Source organism: Phalaenopsis equestris, unplaced genomic scaffold (genome assembly GCF_001263595.1).
Source record: "Phalaenopsis equestris unplaced genomic scaffold, ASM126359v1 Scaffold000276, whole genome shotgun sequence".
NCBI lineage: Eukaryota > Viridiplantae > Streptophyta > Magnoliopsida > Asparagales > Orchidaceae > Phalaenopsis > Phalaenopsis equestris.
Window position 1 is genome coordinate 1,388,863 of NW_018164718.1, and position 16,349 is coordinate 1,405,211.

General features: G+C 40.3%; 1 protein-coding gene across 2 annotated transcripts in view; it reads left to right on the forward strand.

Moving 5' to 3' along the window:
- The window catches only part of LOC110024804 (probable inactive ATP-dependent zinc metalloprotease FTSHI 5, chloroplastic), a 120,220-nt gene that overhangs the window by 24,271 nt on the left and 79,600 nt on the right, over positions 1 to 16,349 (forward strand). For both annotated transcript variants that reach the window (XR_002294041.1, XM_020724962.1), the window contains exon 12: positions 2,536 to 2,718. Coding sequence is in view for 1 of the 2 variants with exons in the window: in XM_020724962.1 (XP_020580621.1) it covers positions 2,536 to 2,718 (183 nt within the window). In the remaining variant the exon portion in view is untranslated. The remainder of the gene's footprint in view (positions 1 to 2,535; positions 2,719 to 16,349) is intronic.

Consider the following 16,349-nt stretch of genomic DNA (forward strand, 5'->3'; position numbering starts at 1 on the left):
TCCTCTCTCATTAGGTTCTGCAAGTCTGGAGGGAGTTCTGCAATCAATTTCTATAGCACAAGCATGAATGACAACAATTGTGCGATCCATATGGAGTCGTGGGCAGAAATTCAGGGTTTCGGGGAGAAATTGAATTGTAAAAACCCCTCTTTCACCCTAATTGGAATATTCATTCTCTTCTCTACATTTTTTTGTTTTAACGTTTGCCTTGAATTGATGCACCTTTTTGTTTCCGGTCGTCGTACCAGGAGGCGCACTTGTGTCGGATGTTACAAACTTGATTTGTGGGCTTCCATATGGGCCATTAGTAGGAAATCAATGAAATAAAGGGAATGAGGAAATGTTAGGGGGAGGAAGAGAGGATTTGAAGTAATTTGTAAGAAGAATTCATGCAGGGCAACACATTTGAGGTAAATATTGACTCGCATCTTTATGTGTGGGTTATATTAAGAACTGAGATAAGAATTTATGAATATCCTGAGGTTTACGTATTTCTGATTGTTTATACTAGGTGGTAAGCACGAGGCAAACGTGGGAAAACTCGTTGTAGGGTTGTCCTGTCAATGCAGGTGAATTAATCTTGTACTAAATTAAGAATAATAACTCTTTATAAGATTTTCTAGATAACTTCCTTGATATAGGATTGCTTTTAGAACTTTTGCATGTTGTCGAATGTCTCTGAATGTTATATGTATGCTAGCATTGAATTAATACAAACAATGGCTGATTTTCCTATAATATAGCGATAATGAGCATATTATGTTATGTTTGTTTGCAATTATTCATATCAGACAGATTATGCATATGGTTTGAACTGCTTATGATTGTTTGTTATAGAAATTATGATTTAAGAAATATCACGAGTGATGTTACAGCTAAACTATTATATTAATATTTGCAAGTATGGATGTTAAGGGGTAATGAGATTCTCGACTTCTGGTATTCAAATGAAGACAAAACTCCAGGAACCGTTGGTATCAAATAGGGCAGAACGTAGGAAATCGTTGGTACTAGGGGCTAATTGATAACTTTTAGGTTGGAAGAGACACAACTTTTATTAATAGTTAATTTAGTGTTCGGGCTGGATGACGACCCAAATGGTATGCAATAACATGAAAATAGTTGAGGCCTATACAATTTTAAGTGACTTTCTCATATTTACTAGTAATGACTACAACATTATTATGAATGTGCTTATAATTATACGTGAATGAATGAAATAGATGTTTCATATAGCTATCATGTTTTTCCTAAATCATGCCTTTTTTACATGTTTTACACGATTATAATATGTTGTGATTTGTGCTGCTATATATGATCATGGCCGTTGTTTTTTTTTTGTCTATAAAATTTTTCTTTAACCTTGATTATTTAGTTGAGCTTGTTGTAGCTAACTTTATGCTATTGACCTTAAGGAAGGAGTAAAGATCACATAACGAGTAGTCATATGCCATATGTGACATGTATATCTTTTGCACTATTTGGTTTGGAGGGTGTACAAACTTTTTGGGGTTCTTAATTTTTTATGTTGGATTTAACAACTACGCAACTCTATGTATATATATTTATATGCATATAAGGATATAACTATATAGGTGATATGTTTTTCTATGCTTCCAAGTTTATGATTGGATTATGGAATGAAATGTATTATGTACGTTTTCAACGATATAACTAGATTAGTTCATCACTCATCGAGTCCTGATTATACAATTAAGGATAAGTGTTGGTGAGAGTTTAGTCTGATCAAATATTCCACCTCCGTCACATCAAGGTTCGCCCTAAAATGAGTGGTCAGTTGGGTTGTGGCACAAGCTCTAGTTGCAGGCTCGCACTCGCAACAACTAAAAAGCAGAAAAAAAAGTTTAGGACCAAGGAGCAAGACTGCCACTAACTTTGAAGGTAAAGGCATTATGCATGTTTGACATCGATTCCTGGCCGTCGGATTTAATCATAGGTTTCCCTCTTCTCAATGTTGTTTGGATTTCTGTAAGCATGACCACGGTGGGTCAAGGTCCGCCTGTGATGCGCCCAACACAACGCTCTTATTCTGTACATCTAAAATTAAAAAAAAAAAATATAAAAGATAATAAGCAATATTAATTATATAATTATTTCGAGCCAACACAAGCCGAATATGATCGAACAAAGTTCTGTTTGTGTTCAACTCGTTTATGTATCGTGCTCAAAATTATTGTTTGTGTAAGGCTTGGTCGTTTTAAGAATGAACCAAACATGAGCTACTTAGCAAGCTGAACATGATTTGTTTGGGAGTGACGTGTTTTTTTTTGACAGCCCTAGTAGTTTTAGTGGCTTCATGAAGCCAAAAAACCATCTCCTTTATTATTTTTATGCTCTTTTTCTGATTTTTTTTCTTCTAGTGCCTTTCTCTTCATTTTCACGATAGTCCATTTCGACAAAATTTACATTCCATCCCATAAAAGGGCTTTTATATATATTTCCTCTACTTGCTTACTTTTCTTGTCATTCAATTTCGTGCTTTTGATGTCTTGTGATCATTTTTTTTTTGTGCAGACATTTGGTAATTTTATTCCCGCATGGTTGAGGGGAACCAAAATTTTCAAGAGAATAAGCAAACATCTTGCAGATCATCTTGGATTGACTTTGAGAAAGGAAGACATGCAATCCGTCGTTGATTTGATGGAGCCCTATGGTCAGATAAGCAATGGAATAGAACTTTTGAGTCCTCCAACTGTTGTAAGTTGTAGCATTTTTTTTTTAAATGTCAGAAGTTTTATCTGCTTGATTTAAATCTGATTTTATTCACTCAATGTATGTACCCTTTGGGGTTAACCGAAATCTTCATTTAGTTCATTATGTATTCTGGCTCATGCCATGCTTATTATTGAATTCATATATTTTTTTGAAGTTCTGAATGTATTTTTAGATAGGGATTCAGAAAATAACCGCTTTGATTGCTGTAATCATAGATTTTCACTCCGGAGAATTGCTTAGGAAGTTTCAAAACTGTTTTTTCTTTTTCTCAACAAATTACCAGAACATTTAAAATCCCTTGCGTTTAAAATGTATTTCACTCCTAATACACTTAGCCAAACAGTCCCTTAGCAATATTTTTTTGGGAACTTTCAGACGTAGCACACAATTCTTATGTATTTGTATATTTCACACCTAAACTAACGCAGGAGTGTCAGACAGAATCACGGAGATCCAATGATATAAATTAGCAAAAAAGTATCGATTTGACGAGATTGCAGATAGTCTCGCGATCGCAGAACCGACAACCTGCCCTCTCAATTTTTGATTCCAACCAATTTCCTTCTTTTTCTAATTTTTTTCTATTTTCCATTAGGGAATTTTCAGTCGGATAGCCACCGAACGCGCCGAATCTGTTGTTCAACTATAGATTCATCACATATCCTTTTCTAACGCTCTCAATAACTCATATTTTTATTCCCTCGTTACTCCACAACTTCTTTCCCGCTAAAACGCCTTTGTAATACGTTCTAGTAGTCCTGGAATGATATCATTTGGTATCGGAGCATGCCAAACTCTAAAATTTTAGGAATTTGTCTTTGTTGCTCCAAATTCAAAATTAAAAAAATTAAAATCCCCACCATATCCAAACCATTCCTACTGTAATTCTTAAGTCCCAACCCTAAATTTTTAAAATTCAATTTTCCTACGTTCACTAAAATTTCACCCTGACACGTACCACCAAAACCTAAGCTCTCGCTTAGTCTTGATTGGCAAATCCTATATCTGCCAAAAATCTGAGCGGGATAAAATGACATTATGCCATCAAGGAGAAACCCTCAGCGAGATGCACATGAATTTACTATGGAGTATATGTAACGGAAAATTCACCAACTGCAACAACGACTTTCCTTCTTTGAGAGGAGAGAATCCAGTGAAATCACCCATAACTTCTACGTTTACTCACCTGATTGAAGGGAGGAAGTGAATTCTTTCCATCAGAAAGTTTTTAGTGACGAAGAACCAATACCCTTTGCGATCTGGCATGAAATATCAGAGGATAAACTAGAATTTTGGAGTAAAAGTGAATTTATTGGATTTTCATTGTTGCATGGGTTCAGACGAGTTTATCGAGTGACTCTAAATAGTGAAATAATTTTTTGAGTACAAATATGTTCCCTAGGACAAGAGAGTTAAATTAACAGTTATCAAGCACATGAATAACTATTCTTTGTGACGGGAGAGTCTAAAACATATGCGAGAAGGAAAGGGTAAGATCACCACTTGATCTAAGATAAAAATTGAGATTTAACACAAATCTCTTTTCCTGTATTATCAAAATGACATGTATATAAAATTCCACAACTTATCTCAAAGGGGCTTATTTGTGGTGTGTGCAACTGATTTTGATTGACTTTTGTTGAAATGTGAGTTAGTTGAACTAGAGAAACACACAATGACGAGATATCTTGGAGGACTGAAGCTAGTTATTATTAATGTAATACAACTGCATCCATATTGATCCCTACTCGATGTTTAGATCTTAGTTTTGAAGGTAGAGAAACAATATTATCATATGACTGCCACACCTTATAGGCAAAGTTCTTCCCTAAGATTGTGCCGCAATAGTACATCTAGTGAAGCACCCAACTAACCCCGCCAAAGGAGATATTCATATTGGGTGGAGATTGCCGGTGCTCCTATTCGTCCAAGCTAAAATGTACTTTAACTGCCATGTTTTTGGACACATTGCATCTGATTTTCCAAACAAGAAAGTCATATCTTTTGCTAAGCACGGAGTAGTGAAAAATATTGACAATGATACATGAGATACAGGAAAAGGCGAGGACGAATATCAGCTCCCAACCGATGAGGGAGAGATGGTCGTGATTCAAGCTGAGCCTATGAGAGAGCTTATGTAAATTGTGTGCATTTTGTATTATAATAAAATAAAAAGTACAAAACTTAGCTATAAAAGATGCACAAAAGGTGCAGTGTAGATGGCTTCAACTTCAACCACAACCACACTCTAATCGGGGTCAGAAGTGTAAGCCTCCCAACCAAAAGATGGGCTCGCTCTTAAACAAACTACTGTAAATTAAGAGCAGTGATAGTTTGCCCAGTGTGTTCAAGAAAAATCTTCGCCTGGTCAGTGGGGGTACCCTTTAACTGTTGTACTGTGAGAGAGCCTTCAGCGGGACTAACATTGATAGTCCTAGATGGTAATGAGTCTTAGGAGCCATTACAACAACCCTTATTGAAGGAGTTGCCGTATGTCTTGACTGACCGTTTATCTCTGGGTGATTGTTATTGAGAGTGGTTCAAACTATTATAAATTTTACTTTAGAGCCAGTTTTTTCAAGAAGACTTGTTTATCTGATGTGCTTAGCCGAGCAGGAGTGGGAGAAGCATGTTATAGATTTAATGATTCGAGATGTGGTTCGTGAGAATACCCATATATGTGCAGTTCCAATACTGGCTGTGAAAAATGATGGATATTTATTCTATCAGGATAGATTTTGGAATGATGGATGTGTTTTAGAGTTCTTGGAATGGTCATGAGCATAAATTTTGTAGTTGAGTTGTCTCAGTCACAACAAGATAATATCTTTGTCATGATTGTGTAGATTAATTCTAGAAGTTTCATGGGAAAAAAGATGAAGCTCTTTCCCTTGAAATATTGCATTAAACAAGATAAACAGTTACAAGAAGATGCAAATATCCTTGAAGCTAGCAAAGGTCGGGGTTCCAACCCCCATCTCTATAGGGTTTGAAGAGTTCTTTGAACCACCACACAACTAGTTGTCACATGCTTCTAGTCCTCAATTTCTTGGCACCCCCAAGAACAGACAAGATCATCACCAATTCCATGTTTGCATAGCCAGGAATTGGTTGGTATCACATCCAATGCTAATCTCCACTAGAACAATGGTTCGTGTGGGTGAAGCCTCAGCTTTTTAGTCCAGTTCTCATTCCAGGGTTGCGTTTTGAACAAAATTTCATATGTCAAAGCTGTAATAGAGTTTTCGGAGTGGGCAGGAAAAAACATAAGGAGTAAGCTGTTGAGATAGAGAAGAGATGTCCCACTGCTCCAAGGTAGTAGAATACTGAGTGTGAGGGAAGAGGGAATCATTGTTGCCATGGTGGTTGGTGTTCTGTATGAACTCCCATGCTTCTTAATATCTTTGGCCCTCCTGCATTGATAGACCGCACAACATAAGACTCTCCCCAACGGTAGATGGGAGGTGGGACGCTCGATCATCATATTAAAAATATACTTAAAGCTAGCAAATGTAGGGATTCCGATCCCCACCTTTGTAGGGTCTGAAGAGTCCTTTGAAGGACCATGCAACGAGTTGTCACTTGCTTCCGATCGTCAATTTCTTGGTTGGTATCAATGATAGACATGATCATTGTTGACCTCATTTTCAGATGAGGTCTTCACTTCTCTCCTTAGAGCCTAGGGTCTAGCTTTAGGTTTCTCTTGTTTGACTCTCCTAGAAGACTAGTACGGAACCTACACCATTTAGAAAATTCGAGCCACATCGTCACTCCTCCGAGTCTCGTATGGGCGGTCTCGAATCCTTAATATTTTGTTGAGTTGATGAGAACCGACACATGAAACTCGAGTCAAGTTCCTACATTAACAGGAGCAGCCCCTAGGAAACCCCTTGGTGACCCGAACACTCGATAACGTCGCATTTTTGCGCACGCATCGCACTCCACACAATTTTGGCTTAAATTGATTCGCCCGCCGGCGAACTCGTCCGGACAACCCCGAATGACGAAAAAGACCGCGCCGATGCGTCCGAAACTTACAAGAAGATGCAAATATCCTTGAAGCTAGCAAAGGTCGGGGTTCCAACCCCCATCTCTATAGGGTTTGAAGAGTTCTTTGAACCACCACACAACTAGTTGTCACATGCTTCTAGTCCTCAATTTCTTGGCACCCCCAAGAACAGACAGGATCATCACCAATTCCATGTTTGCATAGCCAGGAATTGGTTGGTATCACATCCAATGCTAATCCCCACTAGAACAATGGTTCGTGTGGGTGAAGCCTCAGCTTTTTAGTCCAGTTCTCATTCCAGGGTTGCATTTTGAACAAAATTTCATATGTCAAAGCTGTAATAGAGTTTTCGGAGTGGGCAGGAAAAAACATAAGGAGTAAGCTGTTGAGATAGAGAAGAGATGTCCCACTGCTCCAAGGTAGTAGAATACTGAGTGTGAGGGAAGAGGGAATCATTGTTGCCATGGTGGTTGGTGTTCTGTATGAACTCCCATGCTTCTTAGTATCTCTGGCCCTCTTGCATTGATAGACCGCACAACATAAGACTCTCCTCAACGGTAGATGGGAGGTGGGACGCTCGATCATCATATTAAAAATATACTTAAAGCTAGCAAATGTAGGGATTCCGATCCCCACCTTTGTAGGGTCTGAAGAGTCCTTTGAAGGACCATGCAACGAGTTGTCACTTGCTTCCGATCGTCAATTTCTTGGTTGGTATCAACGATAGACATGATCATTGTTGACCTCATTTTCAGATGAGGTCTTTTCTTCTCTCCTTAGAGCCTAGGGTCTAGCTTTAGGTTTCTCTTGTTTGACTCTCCTAGAAGACTAGTACGGAACCTACACCATTTAGAAAATTCGAGCCACATCGTCACTCCTGTCTCGTATGAGCGATCTCGAATCGTTAACATTTCGTTGAGTTGATGAGAACCGACACATGAAACTCGAGTCAAGTTCCTACATTAACAGGAGCAGCCCCTAGGAAACCCCTTGGTGACCCGAACACTCGATAACGTCGCATTTTTGCGCACGCATCGCACTCCACACAATTTTGGCTTAAATTGATTCGCCCGCCGGCGAACTCGTCCGGACAACCCCGAATGACGAAAAAGACCGCGCCGATACATCCGAAACGTCGACTTTAGCTAGGAAGGACACCTATATCTCTATAGTTTCGCGCGCGAGCGATTAACACGAATATTGATGCACTTTTTTTAGCGGTGCGCGGACCCGGGCTCAGCCCAAGTTTGACTCGGGTTCAATTCAGGTTGGACTCAGGCTGAACACGGGCTAGGCTAGTGCTCAACTGAATTTGAAATTCAAATTTCAAAATTCAAACAAATTATTTAATTTTTGTCTTAATTAAAATTAATTCAGGTGTTAATATCTTCCATTTAATCCTCCCCTGCATTTGGAAACTATTTAATTCTCCGCCCAATTGATTCGAGTAACGACTAACTCTCCCGCTGGCTATTTCTTTCTCCCGCTCGACGCCCTCGCCTTGTCTTCCTTCTCTGCCTTTCTCGAACGCTTGCTCCTCCCGCTTCTGCTCGATTTCGCTCGACAGAAAACCTTCGCCTTCTTGCTCTCATTCGACCGAAGACCTCCTGTCTCGCTCGTCTTCCTCCTTTGCCTCTCTCGAGCTCTTCTCTCCCGTTCGCTTCTGCTCAGCTTTCCCGTTCATGCCGCACTTCCGTTGCAAGCAAGAAGCTCGCCCGCTCGCCTCCTCCCTTGAAGCCGTAGACCGCTCTGCTCGATCCTGTCTCCCGCACCGAAGCAGTCTCTGCTCGATCCCGTCTCCCGCACCGAAGCCACAGACCCCGCTCGACGCCCTCGCCTGCTCGCCTCTTCCCTGCATGGAAGAAGCCCGCTCTCTGCTTGCTCTCTGTTTGATCCCGTCATCCACACCGAATCCCCTCGCCTCTTCTGCGAACGTCGAAGCCATCGCTCCTCTCTGCGAAGACCAAAACACTCGCCTCCTCCTTCTCACGATCAACTCTTCTGCACCGACGCTCTCTCCACCCAAGCACTAGCCCTCGGTGCTGCTCCTCCTCCTCGGTCATGCCTCTTGATTGATCCGAAGCCCTCTTTCTCTCCTACATTCTTCAGGCATTTGGAGGTAAGAATTTTACTGCTGTCTTCTTCAGTTTATTTGTGAAGTACCTCATGCATAAAGAGGTGTTCATGTGCTATTGATTTAATTAAGAACCTTCTTCTCTTATCCTCTGAAATGTGATTTATTGGCTTGGCTTTTGAATGGTGTGAGATGCTTAGCTGTTTTTTTTTATTTTTTTGGGAACGATGAACATGCTTTGTCACTTGTCTGTATTGATACTTTATGTTGAAGCATCACTGGTTACAAGAGCTTAAATATTGATATCATGGTTTGTAAAATAACTCTTCCTTGACTCACTTGCAGCCAATTTTAAGGGCATTTACATATACGATACCCAATTCTGCCGTATTTACGTATCTCGCATAAGCTTTCATGGTTACATAGCAAACCTTTAATTTTGTATCAAAAATAGCTTGATTTTGTTTTAGTGAAATCCACTTTCGCATGCATAAGTTTCCGACAGCAAACCACTATAATTATAAATACAAAGTTTAGGCATAAGATATGTGAGTACATCAGAATCGAGTGGCATGTATGTAAACATCCCAATATTAGTGGGTGGGTGGGGTCAAATTTCCTATTTAATACTATCACAAGTTTTTTTTTTAGCATGGTTTGCATGTGATTATTTTTTTTTTCATCTTTAAAGCTGTTGTTTGATGTTGTTCGGAGACTTAAGATGGTTGTTTGGGGTGCTGTAGTTGTTGTTTGGGCCCATGAAGTTGATGTTCAGGTTTGTATAGATACTGTTCGGGAACATATAAGTGCTGACGGGTCCTGAAAAGTGCTGGAATTAATGTTTGGAGCGCTGTAGAAAACCTGGAATTAATGTTTGGACTGCTGTAGGTAGCTTGCAATTGCTGGAATTAATGTTGGAGTGTTGTAGAGAGCCTGAAATTAATGTTTGGGTGCTAAAATTGTGATTTGGACTGCTGTAGGTAGCTTACAATTGCTGGAATTAATGTTGGAGTGTTGTAGAGAGCCTGAAATTAATGTTTGGGTGCTAAAATTGTGATTTGGACTGCTGTAGGTAGCTTACAATTGCTGGAATTAATGTTGGAGTGTTGTAGAGAGTCTGAAATTAATGTTTGGGTGCTAAAATTGTGATTTGGACTGTTGTAGGTAGTTGTTTAGCTGCTGGAGATAGTTTTTAACTGCTGTAGGAAGCAGTTTGGGCCTTGGAATGTGTTGTCCAGCGTTTGGAGATCGTGTAGGAAGTTGTAAGAGAGCTGGGAGAAAGGTTTAGTTGCTGTTTGGAACGTTTGTATGTCATATAGTTGCTGTTTGGAGTATTTGGATGTCATTTAGTTGATGCTTGGAGTGTTAGGAGGTCGTAGGATCGCCGTATAAGCCTGCTAGTTGCTGCCCCGAGCTGTAAAAGCTGTAGGACCGCTGTCCAATGCTTCTATTTGCTGCCCAGTGTCGTAGGAAACCGTCTAGTTGCTGCCCACCACGATTTGGGTTCGTAGGAAGCCACCTAGGAGCTGTCCACCACCGTTTGGGTTCGTAGGAAACCATCTAGTTGCTGACCACGATTTGGGTTCGTAGGAAGCCACCTAGGAGTTGTCTATCACGATTTGAGTTCGTAGGAAGCCACCTAGTAGCTGTCCACCACCGTTTGGGTCTGTAGGAAGCCACCTAGTAGCTGTCCACCATCGTCTGGAAGCCATCTAGTTGTTGCCCACCTCTGTTCGGGTTCGTAGGAAGCTGCATAGTCGCATAGGTGCTGCCCATTGCTATTTGGGTTCATAGGAACTCATACAGACGCTATTCGAAATTCCTAGCTGCTGTCTAGAGTCGTAGGATCACCGTACACACTTGCTAGTTGTTTCCCGGAGCCGTAGGAGATCGTAGGATCACCATACTAGCTCGCTAGTTGCAGTCAGGAATTGTAGAAAACCTTAGGATCACCTATTTGGAGTTCCTAGCTGTTGCTACAACTTGTTCTATTGTTTACTGTTTTCTTCTTTTCTCTGCAATTTATTTAAATTCCCTGCAAATTATATTGTGCTTTGTGAGTTAAACATGCAATAGGAATAATAACAGATACGCCACGTATGCAGGTACATTTTATTTGTTGTTTTTTTATTGCAATTACTCTTGATCTAACACATTATGCAGGTACTGAATACAATCTCACTTTCAAAACAAAATGATTTTTCAAAATTAAACAACATTTTCAAAAAAAAAACATAATACATTCTTTCGAATTTATGGGAGTCCCTCGGAGGAGGTAACCCACGGTTGCTAACGAGATCTCCTCGGTTTAAATGAGTTTCATGACTCATTTAGACTAAATAAATTCAAAAGAAAATAGTGATGCCGGAACGACGGAACCGTGAGATCCTAACCAGTGTCGCTCTAATCAACTTGAACCCCCCAAATGACAACTAAACTGAGACATTGAGACACACCTGGTAAAACTGTTTGAACTTTAGACTTTAGGACTGTTAATTCGACGAGGAGCTTGGAGCAACTTCGTGGGCAGCACAAGGAGTTTGGAGCGGACTACAGGTGGAGGTGGTCACCATTCTATAACAGCAAAATGTGTGTACACCAACTAAACTTTCATTCGTCATTTAACAACAAAAAATTGTGTGTACACCAACTAAACTTTCATAGTTTAAACAACCTATAGGACTTCGAGGTAGCTCGCTTAGAGCAACGTAAATCCTCACCCTCACGTAAAACCTTACCCTCTTTTAGGCCTCTGCACAACCATGTTGTGCAGCGTAAGTCCTAACTCTATAGGACTTTGGGGCAGCTCGCCTAGAGCGGCGTAAAACCTTACCCTCTTTTAGGCCCCTGCACAACCATGTTGTGCAGCGTAAGTCCTAACTCGCCTTAAGTTCTGAGGTTGTCATCTAGAATGACGTAAAACCCCTTATCTTTGCGGGCTATTTGCATATCCAATTATTATGCAAATGTAAGTCTCAAATAATAAAATTGACGGGATTCAACATTCAAATAAAATCCTCTCTAAAACACAGCCACACATTAGGATAGTTTGAGAAGTCACTGAGGATTCCCCTCTAGATCTGTGACATCCTCTACCTTTTACTTCCTTTGGACTCCTGAAAGGATTGTTCTTACTTGAGCCATTCCCACTTGTTTTTCCACGTCCTACCTTTCCTACCTTGAAAACTTGAATTTTGAATTCTTGAAGACTAGAACCACTGATTATTATCGAGAGTTTTCTTAAGTGATTCCCGTCAATTGAGATGTAATTAACTATAGGGGCTTGCCTCTATAGGGAACTTGAAACCCAGGTAAAATAAACCCTATTTAATCTTTGTATTAAATAGAAAAATTTGTCGGTCACATATAAAAAAGTTTGTAGACCAAATGGATGTCACAAACCTCGTAGTTTGTATAATTGGGTCCACCGCCGCGGGGGTCCACCGTCGCGGGGTACACTTATCTTTCGAAAAGGTGTATCATTTGTGGTACCAGACACGATTATACAAATTTATTGGGCAAATGAGATCCAGTCGGTCTCATTTTTCAAAATAAAAATACACTATTTTCATAAAATTATATACCTTTTAGGTTAAATTAAATCATTTACTTTTCAAAATTATAAAAATACTTTTCAAATCATTGAAAAGTTGACCGACAATCATCACCAGTTCCACGTTGTCACTTGCTTCTGATCCTCAAATTTCTTGCTAATCTCCACCAGAACAAAGCTTCGCGTGGGTGAAACCTCAGCTTTTTAGTCCATTTCTCATTCCAGGGCTGCGATTTGAACAAACTATCATATGTCAAAGCTGTAATTGACTTTCCGGAGTGGGCAAGAAAAAGCATATGTTGATTGGCCTGCTCATGTCTCGGCTGCTGAGCTTGCCTGATTGGCTCTTCTGTGCTCCGCTCCAAAGCATTGCTATAATAAGGGCAGCAGCCTGTAAGTACTCAGTTTGATGGATGTTGCAAATGTTGGCCATTGGCATTTGGGCAAGTCTAGAATCCAATAATCCTGCATGATATTAATTTGAGCTCCAGTCTCGACCTCCGTCTGGTGATGTCTTTAAGCGCTGTTGCTCCATTAGCAATATATCTCCTTGCAACAGAATCAGTCCTATACTTCTCAAAGTATCATGGGTCATCACCGTACTTCTCAACCCTGTAATTGAGGAGGAACTCCTCCGGGATTTTAAGAAATCCCCATGCTAACCGAGCCCTCAAAGGTCTAGTACAGGCCGCTACTGCTTGATAACCCAGCCCTTCGTTGCATTTCAGTTTGCTCATCTTGCTCCATGCCACATAGTGAAGGCCCTTTTATAGTGGGCCTTTGTCCCAATGGAATTGCCTGCATAGCTTCTCAATACATTCAAGAACAGGCTTAGGAGGATCAGAATGAGTTATTAAAAAAGCAGACATGGGAAATCACAAATAATTAATCAAAGCGGCCCTTCCAAAAAGAGATAAATGGCAGTTTTCCCCAAGCTTGCAACTTGTCGTTAGCTCGGGGCAGGAGACCATCAAAATCTTTGGATGTGAGCTTCCTCATGTTGAGTTTGATTTCTAGATATTCGAGCTCTTCAATATTTTTGAACTGTATAAATCTTAATGTCCCTCCTACCTGTGAAGGGTTTGCATTTTGCATTCACATAAAAAAGAAAAGTTACAAAAGAGGTCTAATCAACCAATAAAAAAAATAATAAAAAACAAACAAACAAAAAAACAAGAGGTTATAAGTAGTAATCGCAAAAATTCCTATCCCTTTCAACAAAAATCGACAAGGAATGACTATCAAGTAAATTTCTAATAACAAAGCTATCTTGTAAAGCAAAATGAGAGCAAAAATGGGATGTTCCATTGCAAGATCTTGAAGTATTGGAAAAGAGCACCTAACGGAAGTTAGTAAGAAACGCCATATTTGGGTTTCGAAGCTCCTCCTACTTGTGAAGGGTGTGCACTTTGCATATATATGAAAAACAAAGGATACAAAAGTTACAAAAGAGGGCTAAAGAGCCACAACACGAAAGCAAAAAGGAAGGCTGTTAAGTAGCAACCCTACAAAAACTTCTATCCTTCTCAACAAAAACAAAGAAGGGATGACTATCATGTATATCTCTAATGAAAAGAACTATCATGTAAAGCCAACTCTGCACAAAAATGGGCAGCTTCATTGTTGGTTCTATCAATGTAAGAGAATAGCACCTACCGAAAGTTGGTTAGGAATGCAATGTTGAGCCTCGTTCCACTTTGTTGAAGCCAAGTTTTCCTTTCCATCTAGTGATGAATGACATCCATAACGTTACTGTTATTCCCTTCCACAACCAGCCCCTTTGTCTCCTCTATCTACAGTTCCACCAACATACTTATATGTCGGACTGCTTCCATCTCAACTTGGGTTCCAATGCAAAAATATTCAGTCCCGCCATCAAAATACACTTATCCGCATAATCATGGATAATCACCTCCAAGCTTGCGAGATCGGAGGGGAAGAAGGCACCATCCACATCTGCTTTGATCCATTCAGGAACCCAATAGGCTGATGGATGCCTCATTGCTCCCGAATGGGATAAGCATAAGTATGTGTAAGGGAGGTCGGGGTCTTAAAGGGTCGACCGCGCTTCTTATCATTCCTAGCACGCCAACATTGGTACACCATACTGCAAAAAATTCTTCCAATAGCTCCCTGTGTTTAAAGAATGGTTGATGCCAATACCGTCGGGGTCTTAAAGGGTCGACCGCGCTTCTTATTATTCCTAGCACGCCAACATTGATACACCGTACTGCAAAAAATTCTTCCAATAGCTCCCTGTGTTTTAGGAAGCTCCATCATTCCCTTATAGATCTCTAAACCAGAGAAATTCGGCATCCTGATGCCCCATTTCAGCGAACTTTTTAAGGTAGCTTACACCACTTGAAATAGAGAGATGATTTGTGAATAATCCTCTACCTCATTAAATCCCCACGGCAAGAGGGATCCTCCCTAATGCTCCTCCTGTATAGCCACGGGTTGGTAGGAATAGCATTCACGCCACCAAAACATCATCACTCTGGATTGCAGTTTTAGCTTGGAGAACCAATTGCTGAAATCAGTTTCCTACTCGAACAAATTGCTAAAGTTTAACACCGTATTAGATCTTGCGGAAAAGGCAAGAAAAATGGTTGCTCGATCATTCACCAGTCTGCCCTGCTACTGAAGTGCAATGATGGTATTCATAAGCTCCACACCGAACCCCCCCAGCATAGTTGCATGTTCCAGCTTCCGCCCAATCTAAGATCCTTAACTGCAGGTTTTCTGGTATCTCAGCATTAATGTAAGTGGGCCATTTGGCAATGGGCAAAGCAAGGATCCAAATATCATAAATAACATCAACATTTCGACCGTCCCTTATATCCCATTGAATAATATTCCGCAAGGCTGCTGCTCCATTAGTTATGATTTTCCTTGCAAGGGAATCTATCCATGTGCTCTCCCTTATCCAATGATTGTCTCCATATTTTTAATAAACCGATTATGTGGAAATGAATTGGGCTGATTAATCAACGCCCACGCAACCCGGCCCTAATGGGCCCTTTCCAATTTGTTAGCCTATGAAATTCAAGTCTTCCTTTAGATTTTGGGAGACATAACCTGCTCCAAGCAATATAGTGAAGCTCCTTCTGATTTGTTCTTTTGTCCCATAGAAAAGATCTACAGCCTTTTTCAATTTCTGTAATAATAGAGCTGGGTAGATCGGAATGGATAATTATGAATGAAGCCATAGGGAGGAGCGAGCAATTGGTTAAGGTAACCTTTCCAGCTAGACAAAGGTGCCTATTACCCCAGGCCATCAACTTACCGCTCGTTTTCCCATAGCCACTTTTACGCCCAAATACTCAGCTCAACCTTCTTAAAATTTAGCAGCTCGGCGATGCAATTCTTCTTCCAATTAAGTGATTTCTTGCTGAAGAGAATAGAGGACTTAAGTCGGTTCAATTTTTGCCCCATCCACCCAGAAAAGTTTTGTATGATTCTCCGAAGGTTCTTAGTAGATCTAACAGACGCTTCAACAAATAATAGAATATGATCGACATATAAAAGATCTGAGATCTTAGCCCCTTCAATTGTAACAACAACTACCAAGTGATGACTCGTTTGTTTCAGAGATATAGAAGTTCCAAATAGAAAATAAGCAAATAGGGAGAAAACAGACAGCATTGCTGAAACTTGCTCTTGGTCTCGATCCGCGGAGTTGCTTCCTTTTTACCAACACCATAAACCGCGGATTTTCTATATATTGGAGGATCCATTTGCTGAAAGTCGTAGGAAGGTGAAACCTTTCCATGACGAGTCGAAGTGTGTGCCAGCTAATCTTATTGTATGCTTGCTCCATGTCAATTTTTGACTGCCATGAACCCGATTGTCGAGGTAGAATGTTGGAATCTTTTTATTATTTCTTGCGCCAACAAGCAATGGTTAGAAATGGACCGGTTTGGAACGAATGCACCTTGTTACTTAGAAATCAGCATGGGAAGGAATCCCTTTACTCG